Below are 19,869 nucleotides of genomic sequence, written 5' to 3'. Positions count from 1 at the left end.
TGCAAGTTCGTCCTCAGTGCCACATGCATGCATGGATTACTGCATGTTGGTGTGTGTGAACAAGTGTATGTGTTTATCAACTTACGTGTGTGTGTGTGCGTGGGGGCGTGTGTGTGCGTGCGTGCGTGTGTGTGTGTGTGTGTGTGTGTGTGTGTGTGTGTGTGTGTGTGTGGGGTGTGTGTGTGTGTGTGTGTGTGTGTGTGTCCCAGTGCCATCTTTGCTTTGAGACTTCCGGGGGAGGACATTTTTTCACAGCTGAGGTCTTCGCTTTTGTTCTATTTGATAATCACAGTGTGGGCCATGGCATGAATGAGGAAAAAGAACCTGGTGTGCTACCAAGATGGTTCCAGCAAGCATTTCATGCAGCTCCCAAACTTACTGGTTAAGCGGTAAACACACTACTTTCTCCCGTCTTGTTATCACTCTAAAACCTCTGACTGCAAATTTTGCAAAACCTTATTTTAGGAACCAGGTTCAAGGTTTTCCCTAGAAAATTTGCTAAGCACAGTGGTTGGGTCCCAGCAGGGTCCAGAAGCCCATTATGTTTTTTTATTTTACTTTTTTTTTCTCAAAGAAAATTTGAGAATAGCACTTTATAATTATGTGTTATTGAAAAATTGTAAGAATAATACCTGAACGACATCTATAAAGTCTTAAAAAATGCAAACATTTTAAAAGGACTGAAGTAAATAAGCAATCCTTAAGCTGGTGGGGCACAAGTAAAGCCTGGTGGCCCGCCAGGCTTATAATAAAACCTGAGGTTAGCTTTAACCAAATCAGGTTATCAAGACAGACATTTACCCCAGAGGAAGTAGGTTTAATTCTGCATTGAATCATTGGCGTTGAGCCTTGTGGTGGGAGTTTGCTAACAGTTTTTGTAATTGTTTAAATACCACCTCTATTACATATTAGTCATCTTTCAATTTAAACGTATCAATACATTACAAAACATTCTTTTTAGAAAGCTTGCAGATAACCCTGAGCTTCTTGTTCATAAGACTGTTTTGTTGTCAACAAGAAATTTATTCATCTGTGCTGTGATAAAAACAACTACAGGAGGTCCTTCCTGCCCACAGACAGATGCAGCAACAGCAAATGTTTAAAGAAACCTGGATAAAATTGTTTAGCACGTTTTCCAAGACAAATTTCTCCTATGGGGACAATAAAATAGACCTTAAGACTTACAAGAACATTTAATTTCCCTTTGGAATTAAGTATTTTTGAGGTGAAGTGAAAAGTGGCCCAGACAGCATTGAAACTCAGTTGGTAATGTTCCAGTGCAAATTCAATTATACTCGAATCAGCTGAACCAAACACAGATGCTCCTTTAAAAACAAATAAGTGAAGTCTGAACTTTCAGACATCAGAATGAATACTTTGATCAATGTTAATTTATTGGATTTGAAACGAGATATGTTAGGTTTTCATTTACACTGTTTATATTCCTAAGTAAAATAATAACGATTGTACCAAAGGGACAAAATAACATTATGGTTCCATCATTAATAGCAGGTCGTCTAGGTCCTGAAGCCAGATCATAATACGACCTCCACTGTATTTGAAATGTGTTTCAATATTGTCCCAGAAGTTTTGGATATCATCAATGTTTTGTTGTTGTTGTTTTTTTGTTTTGTTTTTTTTTTTTGGCAAATGTGGGATTTTTTTTAAATTTTTTTATTTTGAAGGGGTGCCAGTCATTATTCGTTTGACCTTGTAACTTTCCAAGAACTTGGATGCCTTTCTACCCAGATGAATTTGTCCCCTCCAGGATAATTGGTTAGTGTGTTCTTGTAGTAACTTTGGCTGGAAGGTCACTTTTTTTTTTCAGTGTGTGTGGTGATTAATGGTTGATCCGATTTAGATTTAAGGAAGTTGTTTAGCTGTAACAATTTCATCGGGAACGACGTCTACACATGTGTTGAGCAGTGGACTATGTCGCTTTAAGAAACAAAAGGCTGCCGACGACCTGCAAGACAAGATCATGTCCTCTGTCTAATAACAGCCAGCCTCTCTTTCACTCTGTTAAATGAAAAGCTATTATTCACGGTTTTACATTATTCTAGTCACATGCCATTTGCACTTATACGCCTTGTGAAGGTGACTTTGACCTGAAATTTCAGCTCGAAGAACAAATTTATTAAATATGTCAAACTGTTAACTTGTAACCCTACTCAGCTCGTCTCACGAGGAGGCTCCTGCAGAGATGGGACGAACTTGCGTTCTTGTGTTTGTGTCAGTCTTCACATCTTCAAGACAAGCAGATACTACTAGTAAGGGTGCCACGTGGGAGCAAACACTTACTTTGTTGCACCTTCTCTGTCACTCAATGTGCAGCCTCAGAAAGACCCCGCTCACGCATTTCCTTGCTTGGTGTACAACTGTTGTGCGCTGGAGAATATCTACTCCTTTCTTCGCTGCACACAACAAAGCGAGTTAAGAAGCGCCGTTGTTGCAGTGCTCTTGATCGCAGTGGTAAGCCGGGTCTCATTGGTATGTAGAACGGGTCAGTTTGATGACTGCGTGATTCATATTCCGTGTGAAAAAGCAGGCTAAAGGAATCTACTTTGGGCATCAGTGGTTATTTACCCCCATAGAGTGAGTGAGGAGGATGGGAGTGAATACCTCAATAAATCTTTGCAGTGTTAGAAGAATGAGCAGGAAATGACCCAGACACGAAACGTTGAAAACACAAGGAAGAAAAAAAAAAGAAAGGGCAGCGCATGAGATGGAAGAAGATGGCAAAAAGAACAACAAAAAAATAACCAGACAAAAGGGCCGACCGAGGTTGGAGTCGGCCATGGGAAGGAGATAGAGGGCTTTCATTTGCCCACTGCCAGCCCTGTGCCTTTCTGCACAGCAAGTGATAAAAGAGCCAGCCAACAGAGTCCCCTAATCAAGACAAACCTTTACCCCAAGCAGATGGACTAAGGCAGGAAAGAGAGGGAAAAGTAAGAGGGGAAGAAAGAGAGGAAGTGTTATTTGGTCCATCTGAGGAAGGATTTATGGAGAAGTTTGCGGTCTGGAGATGCAGAAGAATTGGGAGTGTGCAGTTGCTGCAGGCAAAGTGCTCAGCTGAAATCTTCTGGCTGCTTAACTGGAGAGAGATGCGGGGGTGTCGCTGTGTGTCTGTCTCCTCTGAATGCTGCTGGGAGATGTTTACGACAGCCGAGACACACCCCATTAATAATATTGCCACTGAACGCGGGGCTGCTCGCTGCTGCTGCTGCTGCCTATGTGCGCGGGTGTGTAGACGTGTTTGTGAATGTGTTTTCTTCCTCTGCGCATAAGCGCACCATTCAAGTTCAGCCAAGCAGCACGGAGTACGTCTGAAGATCAAAATAAGGATGGGAGAGGACTTTGTTACCAGGGCTAAGGCTGTTATTGGTCGGGCAGCTCACGTCCGACGCGGGCAAATACACGGACACCTTTGTCTGTTTCTCTGGCTGGAATTCCAGAGACTCGGATTAAAAGAAATGCAAAGCAAAATTTTAAAAGATCATTTAGACAGCCGTGATAAAAAAAAAAAAAAATAAATAATAATAATAATCAAAACGTCATGATTACAAGTTGATCATTTAAAAATTAGCTTAGCCCATTTTCAAAATTTTTTGGTCCTATTTTATGACATTGTTCATGCATCATTAAGAATAATAAGGCCACAATTTATTCATGCTTGTGATTGTGACTGAAAGTGAAGTCAAAAGGCTTGAGTATCTTTTTTTAATATGCATTGGAAATTCAGATTCTTCAGGCACAAACCTGATGAAAGGGGAGGAACTTCACTTTCAAAGCAAAGATTCTCATAATTGCTTCTCTTCAAAAATACAAATTTCTACTGGCAGAAAAATACATGCAAGGGCTGTCACTTCCACAAAATGTTTGTGTTGTAGACATATTCACAAGTCATCCACCCCTCCAAGTCCAAGTCAAGTTTCTAATGATTGAAATAGATGTTTCTTTTTTCTCATAAGTGCACGCTATTCAGTCTACCTATACTGTGTCATTGCTGTAGTTCAGAAACTCAAATCCATGTACTAATTGTCATTTGGCGTAAATTGACATATGAACATTTACCTTTTCTTGTGATCTTTTAAAGAATAGCAGAAAGGGAGCTCCTGGCTTCTGCATGAATCAAATCGTCTATTTTATTTCACTGCTTATAATAGCTTCGTTAACACCTATTAATCTCACAAAATTGATACTGGAGAGTGAGTTACATTGTGTTGACTTGTGTATCGATACATCATTTAAATTCTTTCCATTTCTTTCTATCTCTTGTATGAGTTTTCTGTTTCCAACCTACTTTGTTTGTGGATTCAATTGAAATTTGATTTGGATAGAGTTGGAGTAACGGAATTTTTTTTTTCTTTTCAAATTTTAGGCAGCACTATGCGTTTCTCCTTTTAAATAAAAAAATAGTTATCGCTACGCAACACAACAAAAGTTATTGTTCTATCATGCACATTTTTATCTCGCCAGATTACTGACAGTTGTTAACTTAAAGAAAAGATGAAGAAAGAAAAACTAAAAAGTTGCTGAAAATCACATTTCTCAAGCTATATTTTCATTTTTCTCAAGTGAGTACATTTTTAGCATTTCCCTGCGTCTCTTTCACCGGTTCCAGCATCCTGGATGAAAAATCAAAGTCAGCCACATGAAGGTCACACACAATGCACTGCAGTCAAGCACAGCATTAAAACTGACGGGTAAAGTGAATTACATCCATTACTGTCTTACAATGGCTCCTGTCAAGTGTTGGGGAGATTTCGGCCATCAAGTGAACAGTTAGTTCTTTGGCAGCGACTTGAGTAAAACTGGCAGAGGGGCTAAAGCATGGGAATTTGAGAAAGTCTGGGAAGGACTAAACTTTGATAGAGTGACAGCTAAGTGAAGCCATCTGAAACAGGCAATCTTGTGAAGCTGAATTTATATCCAACGGTTTGTACTTAAAGAAAGCAGTCCACAATATTTAGCAGTCGAAACGGGGTTATGGATGTCACAACAGCTGCTGAATAATCTGCATAGCTCCAAATCAGTTTGACGTCCGTGTGCATAGGATGTGTGCACACTGAGCACAGAACTGAGCCGAGAAGCAATAAAAAGAGGTGGAATCACATCTTTTTTTTTAAATGTTCATTTGCGAAACGGATGGAAGGAGGACGCTTTGCCAGGCTCTACCCAGATTTCGGCATTCACCTGGATGTCATTTTGACACTCAGAACCACCTACCTGTCTTCCAGCACAATTAGCGCACCCAGCCTCACTGCAAAAGCAGTCAAAAAAATAATAATAAAAACTGCTGTCAGCCACGTGCTAATGTTAGCTGGAAGTTCAATGTTGCTGTAATGCCGAGCGAGAACGCATGGGAAGCAAAACAGACATCTCGCTAATTAAATTTATGCTTGATGTCTCAACTATGCAACGGTACATGCATAAGCCCGACACATATAGTTTCTTTTGCACTGTCCAAACCGTAAATGCGGCAATGCCGTGTTCCGCGGTTTCTGGTGTGAGCCGCAGGAACCACTCAATTTGGACCAAAAATGACTGTTTAGAACAGTTTGTTGCTGTTTTCTGTGGATAATGTTGCATAAAACAGACAAATCACAGCTGCGATCATCAGCATGCTGTACAGTGCAATCATTTTGTTCCTAAATTATGACGCTCGTGCACTAGAGCAAGTTTGATTTTAACGCAGGGTGAGAAACATATCACAGATTCAATCTCAAAATAGCAATACTGTCCAGGTGTTCTGTTTCTATTTTATGCTAAAGACATAATTTAGAGGATCCACTACATAATTACGAAGCACTGTTCCGTGCCAGAAGCTTCTGAAATCCATCAGCAGCTGTCTGCTATTATCCCCTTTCGTCAAACCTTACTTTGCACTCACTGTATGGGTGGACATAAAGGATAGAAGTGGACATTTTAAATACAATTTACTTGAACCTCTGCATGTTAAGGTTTTTTTTTCCTCTTTCTGCCACTTTTTTGGACTGATGTGTTAAATGTTCATTCATATTGACTGACTTGAACCCAAAATATAATCATTTCCATCTGTAGCCGTGATAAAAGCTAATTGCGGGCAGAAAGCAAGATGGCCGACGATGGCTACATAAAGAAGGTGTGGTGCAGTTGCATTTCTGCACAGTTTCTTTGGAGATTAACAAGAATGACTTTACAGGCGAGACTTCTTGATGTTGCTGCTTTACCCAACACAACTGCATTTTTTTCACCTGATATTTACTCTGTGCAAGTCTTCACAACCTCATCTTTTAAAATTTGACAAACAACTGAACTTGGATGAAAAAAATTATAGACCTATGTAGCTTTGTAAAAGTAACGTTCGCCCTCATCTTTGCTTAGAAATGATCAGCATTTTTAAGTATTTGTCAAAACAAATGGTTCAATTCAAGTATAAAAATGTCTCCTAAATAATTTAAATTGGAATGATATGTTTGAAAAAGGGCCACATAAACAAAAAGCATTTAAATACAGTTTGTTTGTGTAGCACATTTCAGCAACAAGGCAGAATTAACAGCAGTTCAACACTCATATGTTGGTTACAAATTAATAATTCATGCAATCTGTTTTATTGTATCTCTTATATTCCACACACTATCAAACAGTTTTTTTTTTTCAGTTTTATTGTATTGAGTGCTTCTAAAGTGCACCATCACGTCTGTTTAAGTCGCTGTGTGGGAATTTGAGTGACGACTTTACGGCTTCAGGCTTCAGATGAAGCAACCGAACGTCTGGGGGACACAATCCAAACAAATGACAAGTGGCTGCCCACTTGCATTTCACTGCCTGACTGAGTGCGCCACAGAAATGCAGATGGAGATTGGCTGATGACAGAAAGAAAGCCGTCTGTCGGCTGGAAGTAAAAGAAAAGAGGAGGGAGACGTGTGGAGACAGATGAGTGGACCCGGGAGAGGACCTGAGAAATGTGAAGAAGAATGGATTGAAGCAGAAAGAGAACAAAAGCAAAGGGATGACAGCGATGAGGGGGACACGACCGGCGGCAGTAGAGAGAGAAATGACCTCAGTGTGAGAAGGAGGAATAATGAAATGATGGCAAAAGGAGGGAAGAAGGAACAGAGATAGAAATGGGAACAGAGGGGAGTTGAGCGTAGACAGGCTTTGTAATGTAGGAAGCAGAGTGTGACAGTTGCGTGAACCTTTGCTATTCTCCTCTTTTTCTTTTTTTTTTCTTTTTGTCCACAACCCCATCAGGCTCACACACCTTGACAGTCACATAGGGCACACACCCCCCCACACACACACACACACCCCCACACACCCACACACACACACACACACCCACACACACACACACACACACACACACACACACACACACACACACACACACACACGCACACACAGACAAACAGCTGCCAAGCCTGAGACAACCCCACAAAGCTAAAAAAAAAACAGAAAGAAAGAAAGAAAGTTGGCTCGACCGCATCTTTGACTGCAGTACAGATGAGATGAAACAAACAACCCCAGGGGAGTTTGTAATTTTCAGAGTCTTTTGATTGAAAGCTAAGGAACAGATTTCGGTTTGGCTTTTTTTTTTTTTTTTCCTACTTGCACAGATGCATGGTATAATGCAGATCAAAGGCAGTTTCTGCAAGCCTGCGAAGGGCAGAGTCATTTGTCTTTCGAGATTACAAACAGTGATACATGAAAATGTCACAAAAGCAATTAAGGCGATACAGCAATAAAGACTTGTGACAGACGTACTTTAATATCTTACTTAATTAAAAACATTAATGGTTATATAATTATTAACTGTGAGTGTGGTGTGTTTTATTGCTCTCCGGTCCTGTAACCCCACACATTTTCAGCTTTATACAGAGAAATAAGAACAATGTAACAACGTCGACAAACAAGGAAGATTTAATGAACTACATAATGGATTTCATTTATTACACTTCATAGTTCTTATTACATACTTTATACATTATAAAATTTGAACTGCCAATTAAGTGATTTAAGTACTAGACACATCTTAATATACAAAAATATGGGCAGTGGAAATAAATGGTGTTTATAATCTCGGTTTTTGGTGGGCAGCTAATCAACCACACAAAAAATAAACGCCACTCCTGAATTGGATGTTTCGCATGTCACCTAGCACTACTCCTATTTCAGCTCCCAAAAGCTGCATTTTCTTTTCAATATTTTAGATATGCTCTACGAAAAATCTACAAACATGCCAAATGCTGGCCATAGTGTTCTGCTTACCTACAATTGAAAAAACTTTATAGTTTGTTTCTAAAGTTATTTCTTTCTCAACGCACACAGCAACAAGCTTCCTAGAAATAGTAGAAATATGACTACAATTCTACTTTGAGCACTTTCCAGAAGGGCAAGGCAAACATTAGCGGGTCTAGCCTCTGTTTTGATATGACTTGTTGATAGTTAGGCATGCAATGCATTTCAGTGGGGGCTCCAGCAAATTGTCTGAAATGAGAGTTTACAGAAAATCAAAGCAATTTCTCTCACACTAACAATATCACAGCAAATTCACTGAACAGAAGCTGAGGCCGGTTTTACTTACTTTATAAAATCTTTCCGAAAGACGAAAAATATTTAGCCATTTAGATCGAGGAAATAATGTGCATGGTGGCTGAGTGCAGAATGTGCACTAAAAACAGTAATAGAGAGATTATTTAGGTCAGTAAACCCAGTGAAGACGATTTAGAAAAGGCCTTAATCAGAACACTAGTCTGGTTTCATTTCTAAATGCTTGTTTTGGGTATGTTAATCCCTTTAAACAGATCCTCATGTTTTTCTTGCATAGTCTTTGAGTGATTCAGTTGTGTTTTGGTAAATTTCCACCAGGCTCTCATGTTCATTATTGTGAGAAATTGCTTGCATGTAACTGTTCTACCGTAAAGCTAGTACACTGTTTGCTGATGGCGCTGCAGCTTTTGTTGCTGCTCAGCCTCAGTTAAATATGAACAGAAACATTTATTCCACGAAATGTAATAATGGTACATTGGAAGCCATGAGATAACAATACATTCCCCAGATATTGTTTTGTATGTCTGTGCCACTTACTTGGATTTTTGTATATTTAACAATTTATAACAGCTCAAAGGATGTTTTTTTTTTAAGAAATTGTATTTGGATCAATATTCAGTGTTTTAGAAATTGAATGACGGACCGCTTAACTTACTTTTTGTTTTTAAAAACACTAACTGAATGTTATCTAATGCTGTCCACACTGATTCAGCCGTCACCACTCACAACTAAAATCAAGGTAGAAATGTAAGAAGTTGCGAGTTGAAAAGGGCAAGTACAGAAGAGGAAGACCTGTGAGAAACATCCCGTGGGGTGAGTCACAACCCTGTGACCTTTAAAAACAATGTCTTCATAAATTCCCTGTCTGTATCATCAGTTAGCAACAAAGCGGATAAAGGCAGATGCTGATGCGGTGTATCTAAGTGTATATTTGTTCTGCTTTGTAACTACTGACCGCCCTTGTTAACAAAATGTAATGGAGCAACAGTTTTGGCAAAGGATTTCAAAGTTGTACTTCTTTATTCGCCTTACAATCATATTGTTCACATTTCTTCTGACATTGGCTGACAAAGTAGGTGTCTGCAGCAGGACCCAAATAAACTGCACTAGATGTCGAGTAGTTTACAACCGGTCTATAGAGGTTTGACCTGAGAGACTGCGAATTGCTACTGCCGCTAGTCTAGAGGTGCAATTCCATGGAGGAGCTTTGTATAACAAGCATTTAGACACCCCCGAATGTCTGTTACAGGAAACTAAGGGATCTCTAAAATATGCATAAAATCAATAAAACATCACTTCAAGTATATTTTTGATGAGCAAATAAGATTACGAATACCTCCCCTTACATCCCAGCACACTTTAAACACAATTATGGTAAAAAGGAGATTGTTTTGTTGTTGTTTTTTCCTGCCTCACAATCACTTCTAATAAATAAGGTGTAGCTAATTATGCCGTCGAGAGAGGCCAGTGGTAGGAAACTGTGTTAACCCTGAGGGGATTATTTGATAGAATTTGACAATGTGCATTGAAATTATGCAAATAGACACAGCTGGTTTAATGAATAAGAAGATATTTTAAGGCTGGCGTCTGCAAATCTTGCTCCATTGATTAACCCAGAATCAGACTGATGACTGATGGTCTGGCTGTGTGCAAGGAAACGAGTAAAAGTAATATCTTGTCCAGACAAAAAATTAGGATGCTTCACTGAGTTCCAACAAAAGGACAAAGATGACTATTTTTGTCACCTCTCACATAGAAGAATACTGACATCTATTTATTTGTCTCCGATACCATTGGAGGTCATGCATGAAATGAAAGACCTCTTGCTAATATTTCTATCTTTTGTTGGGTTTTCTTCAAGGGCCTCTTTCTGTTTATGAGCTTTTCTTTAGATTCCTTTGCTTTCAAACTGTGAAACACCTCTTGAGTGTGAAACACCTCAATTCACAGTCATATTCAATAAAATAGAATCTTCATTTCAATGAGACTTGTTCGCCAGATTAATAATATCTTTTGAAAATAACAACCTTTGAGCAGTTCTTAAATACACTTTTCATTGAGCCCTCATTTCTGTGTTAAACATTGGTCTGATGCAATATCCTAAAAAGTAACCTTAAATGTTGTGTTTTCACTACCTATAGGCAGATTGTCGTAACTCAAGCTGGTAAATGGCCACCTATGTGTAATTAAATTATATATTGTTTCACTTGCTGAATTGAATTACTGCTATATATTTACTTTTTAATAATATTCTTATTTTATTAGCTACAACTGTATGAAGAGTATCATCTCCGAATGTCCGACTCATTGAACTCCAAAGCAAATGGGCCATAGCAGCAGAAGTCCAGACGCAACTTTTCCCAGCAAAAACAGGAAACTGAAGCAAATAGTGAAGGCTCACAAAAATCGCCTGGTTCTGTGACCATGTGTGATAGCGCTGACCCTTTCCATCAAACGTGTTTATCGAACCCAACGACATATTTCAATGGCCTCCACAGTCGCCTCATCTTTATTCAGGAAAGCAGCTTTTTGGATGCAATGCAACCGAAGATTGGCATCGTGAACATGCAACAGGACACATCAGCAGCACGTTTGTGATGTCGTCCTGTCATTGCGAAGCCAAATCCCAGAGGAACGTTTCCAACACCTCGCAGAATCTACGCCATGAGGAACTAAGGGAGTTGTGAATGCAAAATGGCGTCCAACCAAGTGCAAGCGAGGTGTGCCCAATAAAATGTGTGGTTACTGCACTAAATATTGTGCTCATGCACTGTACTCAGGCAGAGAACACGGTTGATTCTGATTCAAAGTGAAGCCTGGAAACTGAAGTTACATATTTTCCGTAGGGAATTTGCCCTTTGGCTTTTTTTCCGAGCGGCCAACTGTTTTCCTACAAAAAAAAAAAAAGAAAAAACAAAGTTTATATGCCCTGTTCCTCGGGCACAGCTAAAGTTCTGAGTCCCTCCACCGAGGGAACATTCATTTACATCCATGTCTATGTCTTCTTCCAGGCTACGGCATAGGCCTTCCCCAGGGCTCTCCTCTGACCCGCAATGTGTCAGAGTTTGTGAGTCGCTACAAGTCTGACGGCTTCATGGACATGCTGCATGACAAATGGTATAAGGTTGTACCCTGCGGAAAGAGAGTCTTTGCAGTCACTGAGGTAAGTCATCAGTGGGAGTGTTCACATGGTGAACGTGTATTGTGTACAGAGCGAAGCCTATAAATGAGTCTCCCATTGGGATGCAGACAAGATTGGCTGCCAGCTAAAGCACACATGCACAAAGACGCACGCATAAGTCACCAAAATTACATAAACTCAGATTTATTCACCGACCTCAACCACCGTTTCAAGCTCAAACCGAGTGTCGACTCCTTTTTCGTCGTATTTTTTGTGTGTGATTGAAGAGTACATAAAGTTCTCTGTGCTTCCGTCTCCTTTCACTCTTTTTTTTTTTGTGAAAGATTAAAATCCCCAGATACAGCACTCTGCCTGTATCTCATATTCGCAACTAAAGGAGCAATACAACTCCCTTCGGCCGTTGCTTTTAAAGGATCCTACTTCAAAGTTGAAATATGGAAGCAAAGCGCAATTACGCAACCTTAACTTCACCCCGCACCAGGAACTTATTAGTCTTCATCCCATTTAAAGCCTGGAGAGCTGGCTACTCTGAAACAATGCGAGCATTAGTGCAAAGTTGGCCTCCTGGATCAGGAGCAGAAGGAGGTCATTGTAGATGTTGATGAATTTGTCGAGTCAGCATGGGGCTAATTGCCATCAGAGGCGACGCAGAAATGAGTTGGGTGGGAGAAACGTGATTAGACGGTGGTGGAGGAGCTCCCCGCCGGCCCCGCCACTTCCTCTGATGAACTTGTCATAAGATGGACGTTGCTTGAGTTAAGGCTTGTGGGCGAACGGAAAGGAAACAAAGTGCTTTTTTATTTCTCCATTTTCCCCTTTTATCGTCTCTCTGCTAACTGCTGTTCCTTTTTATTACTCTTAGTTGAGCCTTCCACTTCTCCCTTCCTCGGTCTTCCCTCTCCCCCTCTACCAGCATGTTTTGTTTTTTTTTTCTCTTACACTTTATTACTACTCTTATGGGCTTACACAGCCGCACTACAACAGCAGAATATCAATTGCGCACTCACTAGCGGCGGCCTTAATGGTAATTAGCTTAAGAATAAATAAGAAATCGTTCCATTTGAGTCCCTGCCAGCTCTCGGCTCCAGCGGTTTCTGACGCTCCCATGTCTTCCTTCCCTCCCTCCTGTCTCTTCGACAGACTCTGCAGATGGGCATCCAGCATTTTTCAGGTCTGTTTGTGTTGCTGTGCATGGGTGTCGGCGGAGCTCTGCTGACCTTGGCAGGTGAACACACCTTCTATCACCTGGTGGTCCCCCGCCTCCGGCGCTCCAACACCCTGCAGTACTGGCTGCACACCAGCCAGGTGGGTGAACACATGGAGTGGACAGACATGCACACACACCGAACCAAATATACTGCAAAGATGTGCAGACGTTGCTTGTAATCTTAATATTAGTCTCTGGTGTTCATGCACTCCAGCTGCTCCTGCTGCAAAGTTCCCACCTGCATCACTTGCAGATAACCTGCGCCCTCTGCTGTTGCAAACTTTTAATGGCACTTACTTTGAGATCATTATAGCTACAATTTGGTTATTTATCATTGAGGAAAGATACAGTCTGACCTCTTTATGTTGTGTTAATTACATTAATTAATGGGGGGAAAAAACTTGTTAATTACCTAATTAAGTTCTAATGCTGCCTATAAATTAAGAAGTTAATTTAAACTTCTTAAATTAAGCACATTTCCGATAAGCAGTGCTATATGCTCTGGTTCATGGCCTGCCCATTACACATCTATGCCTTTTGTCAGTAAAAGTCGCTTTCATCTGATGCTAATGGGTTCTTGAAATACAAAACAGGGCTCGAGATTTTAATACAACATACTGCATGTGAGAATTTGTGTGTTTTGCAGCAATATTGAAATAGCAAATGAATAACAAAGCAGAATTTAAAGGTCATGTGAAGTTTTTCTTCTTATGCAACTCTAGTCATTACCAAATGAGAGCCCTGTGGCAGTTTCTGGAGTGAATAATGGAACCAGCAGTCTGAATATCAAGACTGCTCGCATTCTTTTGCTACATTTTCCTAAAAGGGCAGCCGCTTCAGCGCCGCTATCTACGGTTTCTGACGTCGTAGTTCAATACGAGCCCCGTAAAATAAGAAAAAGTTTCGTTACCGAGGCTGTAATGTTCTGGCCAGACGTTTATATGCACTCGTCATAGCTGTAAACATCGTGAATTTTTTATGCTTACCGTTGTCGTTTTGTGTTTGCTCTAAAAAAAAATTACAAAAAAATAAGTGGTTCTATTAAATCGGTAAGAGCAAATGGTGAATGTCTGTAATCTTCTGAGCAGAACCGGGAAAATGAAAGCATGTTCATTCATTATGTATTTTAACTGTGTGCATTTGGACAAACACTAACACTTGCCTTAAACTGTCTCAAAATGGCAAGCATGAAAAATGTGTCTTTTGCTGAAATCCAGAGTATCTCCTCTGAATTTTCTGAGTCAAAGCTGCCACAGATGCTGTGAAACTAGGTGGAATATTAATGCCTTGAAAATAGCTTTCCTAATTTGACACAGGTCAGATGTATATATATATTTATTTTATTTTATTTTTTTCTTTATCATCACTTCTGCTTGCAGAAAATCCACAGAGCGCTCAACACTACATATGAGGATGTCGGGAAGGAGCTGACCGGCCTTGACCAAAAGTAATGAGCTCACTGACATTTTGATCTTCGTTTACTCTCTGTGTTCACAGTCCCTTGTTCTGAAAATGTCCTGCTAAATGCAGCTTAAACACTTCAGCACAAACGCATAGTTGCAAATACACATTATTGTCTTTTTTTTTTTTTTTTTTAGTAGTTTACATCTTTTAAAATGTATTCTGATTATTAGTATTTGCATCTATACTCATTTTGAGATTTTACTACCACTTCTTGTTTCCCTTTAAATGTCAACAAAAGACAGTGAAGTGTGTAGTATGAGAAAAAAATGTACGATAAATAAAAAGATTAAAGGGTTATGAAAAGTTTTGCGAGGTATTGTATGATACTTTGTGCTGACAAATACTGCATGTGTCACAAAATCAAAATGTAGACCAAAGAATATTAGATTAGAAATTCTATAAAAAAGATTTGCTTCCTCATATATGTAGGGATGTTATTCTTGTTCTGTTGTACTGAATGTCACTTGAAACATGCTGCGATCTTCCTCTCTTATTCCAGGCCCTCCTCTTGTATCTCAGAAAACTGTACCTTACACAGGAAACAGCATCAGCCTTCTCCGCCGTCCCCTCCCACATCCCTCCCTGCTTCCACCACAGCTGGTGAAACCGGAAGCTCCTCGCCGTCTCATGAACCCAAGGAGAAACGCGTACACTTTGACCTGGACACGCTTCACAGCTACCGCTTGCGCACGCACACAGCGTCGGTGCGTGGTCGGCCGGGCATGGTCGGCCGTCCTGGCCTCGGTCTGGGAGGGTTTGGTTTTGGCAGCCTGGGCAGCTTTACCTCCCCGCCTCAGATCAATCTCCATGTCAATGGAGGTCCGGTCTCTACCCTTACGTCCACAGGTTTGGTCCTCTCTCCCCTGGGAAATAGGGCTACTCAGACCAGCCTGTGGGAGGGGGAACTGCAGGAGCTTCAGGTGAAGATCGAGACCTTCCGCAACCAGCTGAGAGAAGCTCTGGCTCGAAGAGCTGAGATCCAGACCAGCCTGGACAGAGAGAGGAGCGGGCTGGTACGAAGGGACACCAGTCTGGACAGGGAGAGAGACAGACAGAGGGTCCAGACTATCAACACAGACAGAAGCAGTTCCACCCTGTCCAAACTCCCAGAAAGAGACAGGACCAGCCAACTGCAAACCTTGAACAATCAGCAGACAGGAAGGCCCAGCCAGACAGCTGGGGCTGGTACCGCGGGGCTTGGACGGACCAGCCAATTAAACACAGTGAACAGTTTGGACAGAGGAAGAGCCACTCAATCACGCCCCGTCGTCACTGTGACAGGAGAAAGGACTGTCCAGTCCCGCACTTCGAGTTTGGAGCGAAGTCAAGTTAACCAACAAGGTGCTGGGAACATAACTGTCCAGACAAGGAACGCTTCTAGCCTGGACAGACAGAAGGCCAACCTATCACGCACTCTGAACACTTTGGAGAGGACAAAAGCCAACCAGTCAAGTGTAAGCAGTGGAACCTGATTGGTTCTCTGAAGCCTTCTGGTGTGCAGGAATTAACAGAGAACTAGTCAGGTGGAGCTAGCACAGCCGCGGGAAGATGGCTCAGAACAGATTCTGGTCATTTCACCCTTTTGCCATTTTGTAGCTTTTGCAGCTTTGGTCTTTTTCTAGCTGACCTTTTCAGGTTTGAAATGGAGCCTTATGCCACAGGATGTTTTATACTGTCCCCGAGTCACCTGAACACCACACTAACTAATTTCAAATATATCCAACTTACATTCTGCTGGAAGAAAATGTGACTCAAATTGGAAATATGAGACATCTTGGTGTGATTAGAGGTAACAAGGGTTGATCTCAAAGATCACAAATGTGCCCCCCTTTTATGAGTTTCTTGTGTTTTGTTATACCAAGTCAAATTTTAATACAAGATTATGATAACCAGAGTAAATACAATCAGCTGGTAAAAAAAAAAAAAAAAGATTCATAAAACATGAATCACTTCATGTTTTAAGAGAATAAGCAACCTGGCTCTAAGTGAAAATTTAGTGCATAATCCTTTAAATGTCTCTCAGTGAGGATCAAAGACACAACCTGGCATACAATGATTTAACTGGACAGATATTATGCAAAGAAGTGACAAAACGGCAATGAATGAATTGGCAAAGGGGTGAATTGACACGATTCGGTTGGAGTTCATTGGGGGGTTTTTTAGTTCAGGGGTGAGATGTCAGAAAGTTTATTCACAATTTCATTTGTAGCAATCCACCTAATTTCAACAATTTCCACTCTCACTTCGATTTATACCCAGAGACAAACGCAAAGCTGATTCTTGAGCGATGATGAAACTTCCACATTTACCCAGCAATAACAACAAAAAAAAACTAGTCTTAGGGAAAGCAGCAGCAATTGCGACGGTGTCTTAATCTTCCAAATCAGATAGATTAAAACTGGTAGAAGAAAAACAAGTGAACTTTTGGTGGCTTTTCACATCAAGATCGATTAACCACAACTGATTAAAAAGAAGATGGCCTCTGGCAACTACATAATCAGTGGCAAGAGGGCAGAAAATCTATTTTAATCAAATTAAAAGGTGACTAACCAAATTAAAAATTTGAAGTGCAAAACACCAGCCTGACACAAGAATCTGCAGAAAGCGAGGTCGAAAAGAAGAAACTATAAGGATGGAGACTTTAAATCGCTAAATTTAATGGACTCAAACTGTAACTGTCTTGATATTATAGCCTGTCCTTAAATATTTTCTATTTTTTTCTCTCTCTCTGCTAAATAAGACATAACAGGTGAATGTTTCACGGGTAATGGAAATGGATGACATCGGAATATGATTTACTTCATCCAATGTCTTGTTCTCTCGCTCTCTCATTTTACTTCTTCATTTTTTTCTGAGGTGAGATCAAACAACACACAGAGGCCAGCTTTCTACGTATGCAAGACGTAGAAACCTGGCCTCTGTGTGTTTCAGATCAAAAAGGAGGATGCTGTGTAAAACATAAATGCAAATAATATGTGAAGGAGAAGACACACGAAAAAATAATAATAAAATCCCAAACACATTCTGCACTCTGGAAACTGCTGCGTGTACAATCCATTTGATCTCACCTGTGAAATATGGACATATCTGGTGCAGAAACTCCTTAATACAATGGAAATATGAAATATTTACTTTTCTTAAGTCAAAAACCTTTTGGTTTAAGGATAACCAGGGTGTCAAAAAATACATGCAAAACCCCCCCCAAAAAAACAAGAAAAATCAGACAGGATGATTTTTTTTGTTTTGTTTTACATATATTTTAGTATAAAAATTTTTCTTAGATTTGTTACAGCAAAGGGACAAGGATTCTGACATTGCTTCCAAAACATGCCAATGCCGGTGCTAATTAAGAGGTGGAGACAAAAACGCTTTTGAAAAACAAACATTTACATATTTACATTCCACTTTAACGACCTAAGTCCAAAGCCAAACAATAATTCAGACCCAAACGCCGTCCAACCCGTCTCCTCTCCCTCCAGTCAACGTGGGGGGTTTTAACTGAGAGAGAGATTGAACACACTACTTCCTCGTCAGCGCTGCTCGTAGGCCCGTTTCCATGACAACGCATGACCAGGTGACCTCTGAGAGCAGGAGAGAGTGATGAGAGAGAAAAAATGTTTTGAAGTTCAATTAATAAACTGGTAAATCACATTTAAGCCCTTGCAAGTAGAGCAACACAAATCAAAAGAAGTGCATTTATGAATTAAGACGTACATAAATGCAACACCTCACTTTTATTTTTTTTTTACCAATTCTTTTGTCTAAATGTGACTGAATATAGGTAGCACTAGCTTTCCTTGGCAGGTAAAAGAGCAGACTAAAGTCATTAAAACGGTCGACTGAATTAAATATGACTATTTATTGTTTCTGACCTGCGTAAGACCTACATGTATGTCACTGTTTGGCACTGATAAGGCTTTTTCTTGTCTCTCTTAAATAATCCAATAAGTTAGAATTACCCAACAGCATAAACGCAGCATTTGGGTGAAACAAATATTTCACTTTTACCTTACTTTTGAAATATCTTTCCAGTCCTATAGTCATTCTTGCAACTGCCTGGGACAGTAATTAAACATCAGAGCGATGTAGACATTTAATGCAGTTGTAATTGCCGAAACAGCGAGCAAGAGCTGTAAATACACAGATGAAACGTACTGTAATAACCAGTCTTTCCAACTGAACAGATTGGTCCTGTTTTATGGCTTTTAAAGCTTTAAAACTTTACATCTCTTTCACTGTTTTTGGTTGCAGTCAATTTCCGTTTAAGTGCCTGTTGTTAAAAGAGTTAAAAGCTGCTCATTTTTGCTGAGATCCTGAATTATATGCAGCGATTGTGCATGCAGTCACCAGCAGGATAGAAGAGTCGTCTCCATGAACAGGTTTCAGCTCGCTGTTGCAGACCGCCAGCATTATTCAGTTTGTGAGCATGCACAGTAATTAAATCAGATGAGAAGTTCTTTGTCAGTGCTTAAAACATTTTTTTTTTTTTGCAGTTCTGTTCAAGAGTAGATGTTTTACACAGCGTCCCAGATCTTCTTGGAAAGTTAGTTGTGCAATATATTGCAAAGGCTGAAAGCACATGTATATGTACAGGTAAAAAAGCTGCTGCTGAAAAATCCACTGAGGTGGTTTGACCCATCAGAGATTTGGTTATCTCAGCTTTTTTTTTTTCTTTTTTTTTAAAACACATTAGGTTTTTATTATCCTCTTTTTCCTCATGCCTCTTCCAACCCCAATCCTTTTAAGGTGCAATATTAAATTACTACAAAGTACCTTTAATTAAAATCCCATCCCATTCCTGCTCATTCTATTTAGGGTTTGACAGCTTGCAAAAACCAAGTGCATTATTAGGATTATGGAAGAAATTATTATAACAAAAATATGGCTCCAGAAACCTTGCCATTGGGACCTCGGCTTGTTTTGTGCGCCCTTCCTTTTTAAACATGTCTGCTTTTCATTTTGTGGACGCTCCTGCAGGTATCCAGTTGCCCACTAGAGGGAGATGCATCCCTGCTTCCCAGTGGCTATGGAAACCTGGAGAGGTTCCAGGGAGATATTTTTGATTAACAAAACAAATTAATCAGTTCACGTGGTTCGCGTATAAAGAAATAACGGCATGTAAAAGGTGCATTCATAAACTTTCTTCTGGTCTCTCCAGCATCTTAACAATGCAGTTACACTTATTGTCTTGAGATTCTCAATCTCTTCAAGCAGATTTCAGAAATCTGAAAACACCCACTGATATCACCTTGATGAGTATTTTTTTATTATTATTTGGTGATACTAATGTACATTTTAGCGGCTCAACCTTTGCTGTGGTGTGAAGTGGTTGTGTTCACATACCATGGTGTCTTCAAGGACGTCAAATATTTTAGGACTTTTGTCAAGGAAAAAGCTTGTGGTACTGGATACTTAAAGAGATACTTTTAAATTATCACTTATTAAAGTAATATCGACATATTAATAAATTTTATGCATAAATGGACATTCTCATGTTTTGAAATAAACATTTATATACTGA

At 40.0% G+C, this 19,869-nt stretch overlaps 1 protein-coding gene across 1 annotated transcript in view; it reads left to right on the top strand.

Moving 5' to 3' along the window:
• Nucleotides 1–19,869, top strand: part of grin3ba (glutamate receptor, ionotropic, N-methyl-D-aspartate 3Ba) — a 109,499-nt gene extending 89,630 nt beyond the window's left edge. The window contains exons 9-12 of the mRNA XM_055038737.1: nucleotides 11,547–11,698; nucleotides 12,818–12,982; nucleotides 14,264–14,331; nucleotides 14,848–19,869. Coding sequence (XP_054894712.1) covers nucleotides 11,547–11,698; nucleotides 12,818–12,982; nucleotides 14,264–14,331; nucleotides 14,848–15,820 — 1,358 coding nt within the window. The 3' untranslated portion in view covers nucleotides 15,821–19,869. The remainder of the gene's footprint in view (nucleotides 1–11,546; nucleotides 11,699–12,817; nucleotides 12,983–14,263; nucleotides 14,332–14,847) is intronic.

The sequence above is a fragment of the Poeciliopsis prolifica genome, unplaced genomic scaffold, assembly GCF_027474105.1.
Source record: "Poeciliopsis prolifica strain line A6 unplaced genomic scaffold, Auburn_PproV2 SCAFFOLD013, whole genome shotgun sequence".
Taxonomy (NCBI): domain Eukaryota; kingdom Metazoa; phylum Chordata; class Actinopteri; order Cyprinodontiformes; family Poeciliidae; genus Poeciliopsis; species Poeciliopsis prolifica.
This window is presented reverse-complemented; position numbering and strand designations above follow the sequence as displayed.